Source organism: Macaca nemestrina, chromosome 1 (assembly GCF_043159975.1).
Source record: "Macaca nemestrina isolate mMacNem1 chromosome 1, mMacNem.hap1, whole genome shotgun sequence".
Lineage (NCBI taxonomy): Eukaryota > Metazoa > Chordata > Mammalia > Primates > Cercopithecidae > Macaca > Macaca nemestrina.
In genome coordinates this window covers 200999646-201011874 of record NC_092125.1, presented here as the reverse complement: position 1 = coordinate 201011874, position 12229 = coordinate 200999646, and the positions used below count along the sequence as shown (strand labels likewise).

The window sequence follows — 12229 nt, the reverse complement described above, 5'->3', positions numbered from 1 at the left end:
GGCTGTGCTAGAATTACCTGGGGAGCTTTTTCAAAACACAGATCACCCCCTAGGTGCCACTCCAGGAAATTCTAAGTTATAAATTCTGGGATGGGGCCCTGAAGTCTATTTTTAGGAGGCTCCCAGGTGACTGACAGGCACTCAGGTGTGAGATCCAGTCCACCTGCCATCTGTTGCTCGAATCCTTCTTATAGCCAAATGGCCATCTGGTCTCACTGTAAACATTTCCAGGGATAGGCAGCTCAGTATCTACTAAGGTAGCCTTTTTCCTCTTTGGGCTTTCATGTTGCTTTTCCCTGTATTCACTATACTGAACAAAAATTAGTTTCCCTTTAGCTTCTGTCAAGTCATAAATATACATGACTATAATCTACCTTTTGGTATGAGGCATAGAAGTCTAATCCTTTTCACAGTTGAAGGTCCTTCAGATAGCTGAAGGCAACCATCTCCCTCTTCCTATCCTGCTTTGTTCTACCTTTACCCCCACCAGGCCTTTCTTCTCCATTGCATTCAACTAACTGCTTCTCAGGCAATATGTTATGCTCCTCTGAAAATATATACTCTGGTCTGCCTAACTAGTGAAATAACCAAGCAAGTCACAACCTTTCTAGTTACAAAGCTTTACATATTTTCAACACAAGTACATAGAATTGATTTCCCTTACCTAGCAAATGGAAACAGAAAGGTAATAAGGATTGCAATATCAATAAACCAGCTGGGAGCAATGGTTCATGCCTATAATCCTAGCACTTTGGGAAGCCGAGTTGGGAGGATGGCTTGAGGCCAGGAGTTCAAGACCAGCCTGGGCAACAGAGCAAGACCCCATCTCCACAAAAAATTTAAAACGTTAGCTGGGTGTGGTGTGTGCACTTGTAGTCCTAGCTACTCAGGAGGCTGAGGTGGTAGGATTGTTTGAGTCCAGAAGGTTGAGGCTGCAGTGAGCCATGATTGTGCCACTGCACTCCAGCCTGGATTACAGAGTGAGAAAAAAAAACAAAAAAATACCCCCAAAGCCCACTATCAATAAACCATGATGGGCTGGGCACACTGGCTCATGCTTGTAATCCAAGTACTTTGGGAGGCTGAGACAGGTGGATCACAAGGTCAGGAGCTTGAGACCAGCCTGGCCAACATGGTGAAACCCTGACTCTACTAAAAATACAAAAATTAGCCGGGCATGGTGGTCCGTGCCTGTAGTCCCAGCCTCTCGGGAAGCTGAGGCAGGACAATCACTTGAACCCAGGAGGTGGAGACTGCAGTGAGCCAAGATCGCGCCACTGCACTCCAGCAACATAGCAAGACTCCGTCTCAAAAAATAAAATAAAATAAATAAGCCATGATACAGCATAAATGCTACTGAAAGTCAATGACAAGCCTAATGGAGACCACAGCTTTAGGAATTCTATAAAAATGCCTACTCTCCCTTCCTGAAGCAGTCAGCCTCGGGCAGTCAAGGGAGAATCCGAAGTCAGGATTATCCTTTATATAGAGGCAGCTATGGTGCAATGGAAAGAACATTGAACTTTGCATAACTGATGTAACCTTTTTTTCTAAGCTTGTTTCCTATTTGCAAAAGTAAAAAAAAAAGGCTGAGTGCGGTGGCTCACGCCTGTAATTCCAGTGCTTTGGGAGGCAGAGGCTGGTGGATCACAAGGTCAGGAGTTCAAGACCAGCCTGGCCAAGATAGTGAAACCCCGTCTCTACTAAAAATACAAAAAATTAGCTGGGCGTGGTGGCGGGTGCCTGTAATCCCAGCTACTCAGGAGGCTGAGGCAGGAGAATCACTTGAACCCAGGAGGCAGAGCCTGAGGTGAGCTGAGATTGCGCCACGGCACTCCAGCCTGGGCGACAGAGCGAGACTCCGTCTCAAAAAAAAAAAAAAGTAAAAACAAAACAAAACAAAAACCATCAACAATGAAATCAAAATAAGATGCTATATGGCACAAGCCTGGCACAGAGAAATGGCTCAATGCATTACTTCTTATAATTCTAACCATTTCTGTCAGAAATTATCTATTTGTTTACCTGCTGTATTTTCCCTTGCCACTGGAGAGAATGCCGCCACTTAGCGTGCCCCCTGAGAGGGCTGCAAAGCTGGCTGTTTCGCTGTAAGGACCTTGCATAACACTGAGTCCATCTGTAGGGCTTCCACTAGTGCTCAATACACTAGTCAGGCCTTCAATGCTGCTTTCCCCAATGCTGGGATTCTTGAGGGCTCTCCAGGCATCTGCCACTGGGGATAGAACCAGACATCTCAAATCAAGACAGCAGAGCATCCAAACAGTGGGCATTTTCCTGCAATGACTTTTCAGAGTACTAATGTATTCACTTAATGAACAGGTACTGTGTGCAGTCGCCACATATCGAGTGTTTTAACATATGTTCATATTTAATCCTCCAAATAACTAGGCATTAGTAGCCTCAATTTTAGGTGAGAAAACTAAAATTTAAAACTAAATGACTTGTCCAAGGCCATGGCAGTTACACGAAACTATAACTCTGATTCCAAGTCCACTATTCTTTCCACTACACTGTTGCTTCCATGTAACCAAATGTGAAGATTTAAAAAATATGTTTGGGTCATGTGCTGATTTTAATAGGAAGCTTCCAGTAGAAAGCTAGAAGAACCTTTGGGGATCTCTGTGCCCTACGTTAGTTACTACAGTAAGTAGAAACCACATTAAAGTAAAAGTCAGTCAAGCCTGTAATCCTAGCACTTTGGGAGGCCGAGATGGGTGGATCGCGAGGTCAGGAGATCGAGACCTGGCTAACACGGTGAAACCGTCTCTACTAAAAAATAACAAAAACTAGCCGGGCGTGGTGACGGGTGCCTGCAGTCCCAGCTACTCGGGAGGCTGAGGCAGGAGAATGGCGTGAACCCGGGAGGGGGAGCTTGCAGTGAGCTGAGATCCGGCCACTGCACTCCAGCCTGGGTGACAGAGCGAGACTCTGTCTCAAAAAAAAAATAAATAAAAAAATAAAGTAAAAGTCAGAAGACTTGCTCTAGTCTCAGCTCTGTGAAGCTCTTAACAGATAGTGAGACAAAAGCTTAAAAAAATTCCCATTTAGGCCAGGTGTGGTGGCTCACGCCTGTAATCCAGCACTTTGGGAGGCCAATGTGGGCGGATCATGGGGTCAGGAGATTGAGACCATCCTGGCTTAACACGGTGAAACCCCAAACCCTGTCTCTACTAAAAAAAAAAATTGGCCAGGCATGGTGGCACGTGCCTGTAGTCCCAGCGACTTGGGAGGCTAGGGCAGAAGAACTGCTTGAACGTGGGAGGCAGAGGTTGCAGTGAACAGAGATCGTGTCACCGTACTCCAGCCTGGGTGACAGAGACTCTGTCTCAAAAAAAAAAAAAAAAAAAAAAAGAAATTTCCATTTAAATGGGGATAATAGTCCCATCCTCCCTAGTCAGAGAGCTGTTTGTTGTAAAAAGCAAGTGAGATAATTGTGTAAAATACTCTGAAAATTATCAAATACTGTGCAGATATAGAGACGTTATTATAATCACTACTACTACCAGCATACTTGGAGTTACTTGGAATCCTACTAGTTTGTACCTGCCACACAGAGGCAAGTACCAGGGGAATTAACCTAGTAACTTTGGAACAAAGAAATGAAAAGCTAAAAATACTTTACCCCCTACAAAGCTCATTATCCAAAGTAATCCAATGACAATCTCCCTGTAAAATGTGCTGAATTTTACTGATTTTTATCTTATATATCATAAATTCAAATGACAATAAACATCCTGCTTTTTACCTGTGATTGGACCATCATCTTCATCAAATTCAATTTTCACTCCTTTTCCGTTGGCTGTGCTAACTCCACAGCCACCTCCACGACAAAGAGAAATAGGCACAACCCCATAGACATATGCCAGCATAATGGGGACACCAATACCTGGGGGAAGAGAAGGAAACATGTCAGCTGGCTATTAGGTTGCAAGTGCCCTGAATTCTTCTTCCCAGTCCAGGCACGGACAAACTACTTTATAAAGACAAAAAAGACAGAAAATGGCTATCCCAAAAAGGTTGCCTGGTGTAACAGAATGATGATCAGGCTAGAAATCAGAAAGGTCTGGATTACATTCTTGGCTCCATTTACTAGCTGTATAACCTTGGACCTATCTTCCAGGGTTGTCAATAATCAAATGAGAATGTTATGTACTGTGCCTTGCACAGTAAATATATGTTGCTTTCATTTTCCCCTCTTCTAATCACTGCTGAAATGCTAACCCAACCAAGAATCAAATATTAAATAAGTGACTACTGCTTGGAGTTTAGGATCTCCTCAGGATGTTGTTTTTTTTTTGTTTTTTTTTTTTTGAGACGGAATCTCACGCTGTTGCCCAGGCTGGAGTGCAGTGGCGCGATCTCGGCTCACTGCAAGCTCCGCCTCCCGGGTTCCCGCCATTCTCCTGCCTCAGCCTCCTGAGTAGCTGGGACTACAGGCGCCCGCCACCGCGCCCGGCTAATTTTTTGTATTTTTAGTAGAGACGGGGTTTCACTGTGGTCTCGATCTCCTGACCTTGTGATCCGCCCGCCTCGGCCTCCCAAAGTGCTGGGATTACAGGCTTGAGCCACCGAGCCCGGCCTCCTCAGGATGTTAATTCCAAAATCTTACTGCTGTGTGAGGTAGAATGATTTACCTGTTAAGAGCACAGGATCTGAAGGCAGATTAACTTGATTCATGTCCCAGCTAAGTGACCTTGGGAAAATTACTGTACCTTTCTTTTTTTTTTTTTTTTTTTTGAGACAGAGGCTCGCTCTGTCACCCAGGCTGGAGTGCAATGGCGCGATCTCAGCTCACTGCAAGCTCTGCGTCCTGGGTTCACGCCATTCTCCTGCCTCAGCCTCCCGAGTAGCTGGGACTACAGGTGCCCACCACCACAGCCAGCTAATTTTTTGTATTTTTAGTAGAGACAGGGTTTCACCGTGTTAGCCAGGATGGTCTCGATCTCCTGACCTCGTGATATGCCCACCTCAGCCTCCCAAAGCACTGGGATTACAGGCGTGAGCCACTGCACCCAGCCAATTACTGCACCTTTCTATTAAAATTGTGCTTCCTTTTGTGAGGATTAAATAAATTAATATATGCAAAATTCTCAGAACCACTCCTGGCACACAAAGAGCCACATTAAATGTTACACTACTACTATTCTAAAACAAACTTTTATGCCTCCCAAAGTAATGTGAAGCATTAAACAAATCAAAACAAAAGTCATTTTGTTTTGTGGATTTCATGGCAAGTACAGAAGGAAGATGAAAGGTGAAAACTAGGGCTTAAAATAAGTTTATTCAACCTTTTCTATGTGCCAAACGCAGTTCTAGGCATTAATTTAAGAACAAAAGATCGCACAATCTGATAATTTGGTGTGGCTGAAAAACTTAAAAATAATCATAATCATGGTGCCTAATAGAATTAACTATCAAGGTGGGTTGGCATAAAATGTAGGAGTCTTTGAGAAACATCTGGCCATCTGGCTAAACTACTATGGTCAGAAAGCTGAGAGAGAAGAGGTGTGTGGTCCTGACCAGCTTACCAACACTAACTGCAGCAATAACTGGGGATGCAATGACAGACAAAGTCACTCCTCCAGTGATAGCCAAATTCCTCTTGTGTTTGGAGGTTTTCCTTCCCTCATACCTGCTGTGAATCTAAGAACAAAAAAAGAAAATCCAGGTCAGCAGGTTAGGACATCAATCTTTTGCCAGAGAAAAAAAGGACAGGTGACTGTTCATTTGTAAGTTATCTATGTATTAAAACATATCCTCTACCCCAAATAGGCATCTTTCTCAAATTTTAACCTAACTCAGACCTAGAAGATATAAAACAATACAGACAAAGTTAAACCAAAAAGAGACAAAATAACTCAGGGGAATGAAGTAAGCATTTTACCTTCTTCTTCTTCTTTTTTGTTTTTGGAGTCTGTCACACAGGCTGGAGTGCAGTGGTGCGATCTTGGCTCACTGCAACCTCTACCTCCCTGGGTTCAAGCAATCCTCCCACCTCAGCCTCCCTAGTAGCTGGGACTATAGCCACATGCCACCATACCTAGCTAATTTTTCTATTTTTGGGGGCAGAGATAGGTTTGCATGTTGCCCAGGCTGGTCTCAAACACCTGGGCTCAACCGATCTACCTGTCTTGGCCTCCCAAAGTGCTAGGCCATGTATTACAAATGTGAGCCACCATGCCCAGCCCAGCATTCTACCTTTAAGTCACTGAGACAAGCCAGGCTCAGGATGTTAATCAGAACTTTCAGATCTCATGGGGGTTTATGAAAATCAATTTAAGAAAGGAAGGTTATTTTTATCTAAGAACCAGCTGGTTTTCAGGCAGCTCTGAAACACAGCTCCTTCCCATTTCCCTCAAACCTTTACCAACGAACCTAAAGTTGAAACAAGCACAGAAACCAGCATGTCTTTCTTACCTTCCTTCCAACATAAACAGGAATGCCAATGACCATGGCAGGAATGGCAATGCCAGCAATGAGAGAAATCCCCACTGGAGCACCAATCAACGTGCCCAGCTGCCAAAGAATTTTCTTCTTACGGCTCCATGGCTTCTTGCCCCAGAATGTACAGCCAGAGGGGCTGCAAGGGAAACAGACTGAAGTTAATGTCAACATTACAAATGCAGCTATTGTTATCAAAGGGCCTGATAACAGCAACAGCCTTCTTTTCAATAAGAGTGATTAACAGAAAAGTTTACGGGAAATGAATATATTACACAAGGGAGAGCAAAGGACAAGGCCAGACTATTAGAGCTCTGGGCTCTTAAACTTTTTTGGTTGTTGTTGTAAAGACAGGCTTCCAGATTTGAAACTCCTTTTCCATTCTTCTCTGCTGAATTCTGTCTTCCCTAACCCACCAAAACTGATCTAGCTTCCATGACTGACAATACTTGGGATGCTGCATAGCCTTATGAACTTGACACCCCATCCAGACACACTGCACCCTTCAGCTAATGAACACTCTGATTTGTGTAGTTTTCTTGGCATATGTCCTACCACACCTAACAGATACTGCAAACCATGTTCCTGGGAGAGGATATAAAAAGACCTCATCATAACCTTTGTATCAGTTTGGTATTCTGAGGTTTGGCTACTTTTACATTCAGCCCTTCTGTGCCCAATCATTTTTGCCCATTCTCTTTGTGCTATCTTCTCTATTAGAAGGGATAAGCAATTTTGAAAATAGGGATCATGTCTTATTCACCCGTATGTCCCCAATGACTAGTACACAGTAAGTACTCAAATGTTTGAAAAACTGGAAATGAAGGTGTTGTGTTTCATTTACATGATGAATGTTTGTAAATATTAACACATTTTTTTCTGTAAATATTAGCAAACATTTTGCTTGTAAATATTAACTCCTCCACAACAATATTTTAATATTCACTCAATGAGGCTGGGCACGGTGGCTCACGCTTGTAATCCCAGCACTTTGGGAGGCCGAGGCGGGCGGATCACCTGAGGTTCGAGTTCGAGACCAGACTGGCTAACATGGTAAAACCCCGCCTCCACGAAAAATACACAAATTAGCTAGGTGTGGTGGCGGGCGCCTGTAATCCCAGCTACTTGGGAGGCTGAGGCAGGAGAATCACTTGAACCCGGGAGACGGAGGTTGCAGTGAATCAAGATCTAGCCACTGCACTCCAGCCTGGGTGACAGAGTGAAACTCTGTCTTAAAAAAAAAAAAAAAAAAAAATTCACTCAATGAATTCCTTGGGAACTCACTAAATGCAAAAAACTGTAAAAAGGTCACAACTCTAGCCTCAAGATATTTACAGTTTAGTAAGATAAGACATGTACATGAAGTATAAAGTACTGATGATATTTATGACAAAAGATAAAAGAAAGTCAAAGAATGAGGCAGAAAAAGGTGAGGCATCATGGATGAAATGGCATTTAAGTGGCTCTTAAAAGACAAGAACTGAACAAGTTGAGATAAAAGGAGGATACTGGAAGGTAGGCAGAAAGCATTCTAGGCAAAGGAAAGAACATGAACAAGTATGGAGGCAAGACAGCAAAAGGGGAAAAGCAAATCCAGACTACCTGGAATATGGCACGTATAAAAGCTAAGAAAGGTGGAAAGAACTAGAATAGTAGCTGGTGAAAACATAAAAGGAGCATATCAGAAGAACTTTTCACAGCTTCCTTAATCTGTAATGAGAGAAGGGCTGTGTCTTTTTGACATCCTTTTCCCTAAATCAGTAAAGAATAAGACTACAAAAGGAATGGATGCATTTCCCATCTTACCTGAGGTAATGCAAGTCTGAGATCTCTTTCATACAAAGCCAGCAGAATTCACAGCCACACACTGCACAGGTCATGTGATTACAGCTTCCATCATTCATCTTGATAATATAAGCACTGCATCGTGGGCATGGCTTGATGTCATCTGCTATGAGTGGGGGAGGAAGAATGGGTAGAAAAACACCCCTAGTTAAATCCAGTTTGATTTAATTATTCCGAGGAGTATATATAAGAAATGAGGCAGCAGTCAAGCACTCTTCACTGAACACTCCAAATTGTACAACCCACTTTACTGGAAGGTTGGCTATGTCTAGACCTCAGGAATTTTCATAAAACAAATCCTATCTCTCATTGAGCTGCCTATCCCAACAACTGGCATCTTACACAGCACTTGAACCACATTCTAGCAAGGAGACTTCCTTAGGGAGAAAGATGTTTCCAACAAAAATGAAATTCCTACCAGTCGATAGGCTGGCAGATTTAAAAGAAGAATCCTACAGAAAGAATAGTCTGCAGCCTGGAATTAGCTTCACATTTTTAAAAACTTTAGTTCAGGAAATTTATTTTTCAGGTTCAACATGTATCACTGTGATTTGCTGTTAACATAGCTCACAATCCCTTACCCTGATACTTTCAAATTCAAAACCTAAAAACAACTGGGTATGCTATGTAGCATATATACCTGGTAATTTTCAGAGCAAGTTATGAACTATCATAATAAAATGACAATTTAGGAAATTATGCTGTGCCAGGAAAAAGTGAACGGGAAAATCTTTCCTACTAGCCTCTCCCAAATGACATCAGTAAAATAAAAGTACAAAGCAATAAATCCACTGACATTTTAAAATAGGTTTACTCTGACTGGTCAATGTTGGAGCTGAATGTGTGACATTCCTTCTTTTAAGGTTAATCATTAATCTATACTAATATTATTTCCTTTTCTTCAATCTGTACTCTACTTCCAAAGGCAGTGAGGCACTTAAGCCAGCTTGAAGGCAAACAGTACAGGTTTAATACTAATTAAATGTCTTTCTGTTCACAATGAAAGTTTTGAAAAAGCCCCTAGCAAAACAAAACAAACTAATTGCTCTTCAATCTGAGACATATTACTAAGAAAGTAGGAACTACATAATTCAATTTTGTTGCATTTTAATTTTATATGGGTTGGATAACCTATAATGGTCAGAGAGGGAAGTGCTATCTCTTTTATAATATTGAAAATACTACCAAATGATATTTTCTGCTCTCTGATCCTTTGGAGCACTTGGGTTATACGACAAGATAATCTCTTTCAGCTTTGGGCTCACATCATGAAATACCAAATAAAGAGACAATGAGATAATGCCAACTTATACCTGGTCCAGATTCTTGCCCATAACTTAGACCTGAAGTATGTTTGGTCCGAACTCGTAAACTCTGGGCCCTCTGTTGACGGGCCATATCGCATGTCTGATTTGGATGCCATATCTGCTTGCAGTGGTAGCAGAACTCAGTCTGGCAACCTTCCCTCTCACAAGTTAGCTTCGGGCAGCTGGCACAGCCATAGGCAATAACAGCATAACTAGGTAAGGAAACAGTAAGAGATACCAGTAAGGTAAGAATGATCTAACCAAAAGAGACATTATTCATCAGAGTTAACAATGTTAACTACCCCACTATCACATATGATACAGAGAAAAGAATACACATACACACACAAGCACATTTGACCAACCGTAAAATATATCCCATGTGAGAAAGTAAATTTCTTTCTTTCTTTTTTTTTTTTTTTTTTGAGACAGAGTCTTGCTCTGTCACCCAGGCTGGAGTGCAGTGGTGTAATCTTGGCTTACTGCAACCTCCACCTCCCAGGTTCAAGCAATTCTCCTGCCTCAGACTTCCTAGTAGTTGGGATTACAGGTGCAAGCCACCACACCCGGCTAATTTTTTTTGTATTTTTAGTAGAGACGGAGTTTCGCCACGTTGGCCAGGCTAGTCTCAAACTCCTGACTTCAGGTGATCCACCTGCCTCGGCCTCCCAAAGTGCTGGGATTACAGGAGTGAGCCAACATGCCCAGCTGTAAATTTCTTGAGATTCCAAAAACACAAATCATTTATTTCCTTTAAAAAGTGGAGGTGGAGTATCATATTTATCCTGGATTTCTAGCATTTATTCAATCATAGCTGAAGCTGCTTTAGGAGTAGTTTGTCATAGTAAGTTTCATAAACAACAGGGTACAAAACTATTTCCTTTTGATAGTTTGCTATATTTAGAGAGATTAGTATTCGTTTGTATGAAGGAACAGAACATTAGTGAAATAAAGAGCTATGGCAAAAACGAAAGTTTATTTTTTAATTCTTTTTTTTTTTTTTTTTTTTGAGATGGAGTCTCGCTCTGTCACCCAGGCTGGAATGCAGTGGCACAATTTTGGCTCACTGCAACCTCCGCATCCCAGGCTCAAGCAATTCTCTTGCCTCAGCCTCCACAGTAGCTGGGACTATAGGTGTGCACCACCACACTTGGCTAATTTTTGTAATTTCCTTAGAGATGGGGTTTCACCCTGTGCCCAGGCTGGTCACAAACTTCCGGGCTCAAGCAATCAGCCTGCCTCAGCCTCCCAAAGTGCTAGAATTACAGGCATGAGCCACCATGCTACCTTTTCATTCTTTTCTTTTCTTTTTTTTTTTTTTTTTTTTGAGACGGAGTCTTGCTCTGTCGCCCAGGCTGGGGTGCAGTGGCTGGATCTCAGCTCACTGCAAGCTCCACCTCCTGGGTTTACGCCATTCTCCTGCCTCAGCCTCCTGAGTAGCTGGGACTACAGGCGCCCGCCACCTCGCCCGGCTAGTTTTTTTTTTTGTATTTTTTAGTAGAGATGGGGTTTCACCGTGTTAGCCAGGATGGTCTCGATCTCCTGACCTCGTGATCCACCCGTCTCGGCCTCCCAAAGTGCTGGGATTACAGGCTTGAGCCACCGCGCCCGGCCCTTTTCTTTTTTCTTTTTTTTTTTGAGACAGAGTCTCGCTCTGTCGCCAGGCTGGAGTGCAGTGGTGCCACTCGGCTCACTGCAACCTCTGCCTCCCGAGTTCAAGAGATTCTCCTGCCTAAGTGGCTGGGACTACAGGCACACACCATCACGTGCAGCTAATTTTTGTATTTTTAGTAGAGACAGGGTTTCACCATGTTGGCCAGGATGGTCTCGATCTCTTTTATTTATTTATTTATTTTGAGACAGAAGTCTCGCTCTTTCACCCAGGTCGGACTGCAGTGGCTCTCTCTCGGCTCACTGCAAGCTCTGCCTCCTGGGTTCACGCCATTCTCCTGACTCAGCCTCCTGAATAGCTGGGACTACAGGCGCCCGCCACCACACCTGGCTAATTTTTTATATTTTTAGTAGAGACGGGGTTTCACCATGTTAGCCAGGATGGTCTCGATCTCCTGACCTCGTGATCTGCCTCGGCCTCCCAAAGTGCTGGGATTACAGGCGTGAGCCACCATGCTTGGCTGGTCTCGATCTCTTGACCTTGTGATCCGCCCTCCTCAGCCTCCCAAAGTGCTGGGATTACAGGCGTGAGCCACCATGCCCAGCCTTTTTCATTCTTAAGTTCCACAGTGAAGCCAGTCTGACCATAGTCACAGAGACAATAACCCTAAATGGACTTATGATCAGCATCCCTCTTGAAAGTTCATTTTATCTTTCCATACTTTTTCAATTCAAATCAATACCTTGAATGTCCTGATAGGCTCCAGAATCCAAGAATACCATGCCTCTATCTTATAAATTAATACAGCATTAATGCCATACCTCCCTTTCTCTCTTCTGACACATATTCTTTTTTTTTTTTTTTGAGACGGAGTCTCGCTATGTCGCCCAGGATGGAGCGCAGTGGCGTGATCTCAGCTCCCTGCAATCTCCTCCTCCCAAGTTCAAGTGATTCTCCTGCCTCAGCCTCCCGAGTAGCTGGAATTACAGGCGCCCACCGCCAC

General features: G+C 43.2%; 1 protein-coding gene across 7 annotated transcripts in view; it reads right to left on the bottom strand.

The window, feature by feature from the left end:
• LOC105494662 (ring finger protein 19B) overlaps positions 1–12229 on the bottom strand; it is a 38230-nt gene that overhangs the window by 11756 nt on the left and 14245 nt on the right. For 5 of the 7 annotated variants that reach the window (XM_071096645.1, XM_071096646.1, XM_071096636.1 and 2 more), the window contains exons 2-7: positions 9621–9826; positions 8269–8413; positions 6439–6601; positions 5550–5664; positions 3767–3907; positions 2026–2233 (exon numbers count right to left, since the gene is read on the bottom strand). In XM_071096645.1, the coding sequence (XP_070952746.1) occupies positions 2026–2233; positions 3767–3907; positions 5550–5664; positions 6439–6601; positions 8269–8413; positions 9621–9826 (978 nt within the window). The remainder of the gene's footprint in view (positions 1–2025; positions 2234–3766; positions 3908–5549; positions 5665–6438; positions 6602–8268; positions 8414–9620; positions 9827–12229) is intronic. The other 2 variants (XM_071096649.1, XM_071096637.1) reach the window with 1 other exon arrangement.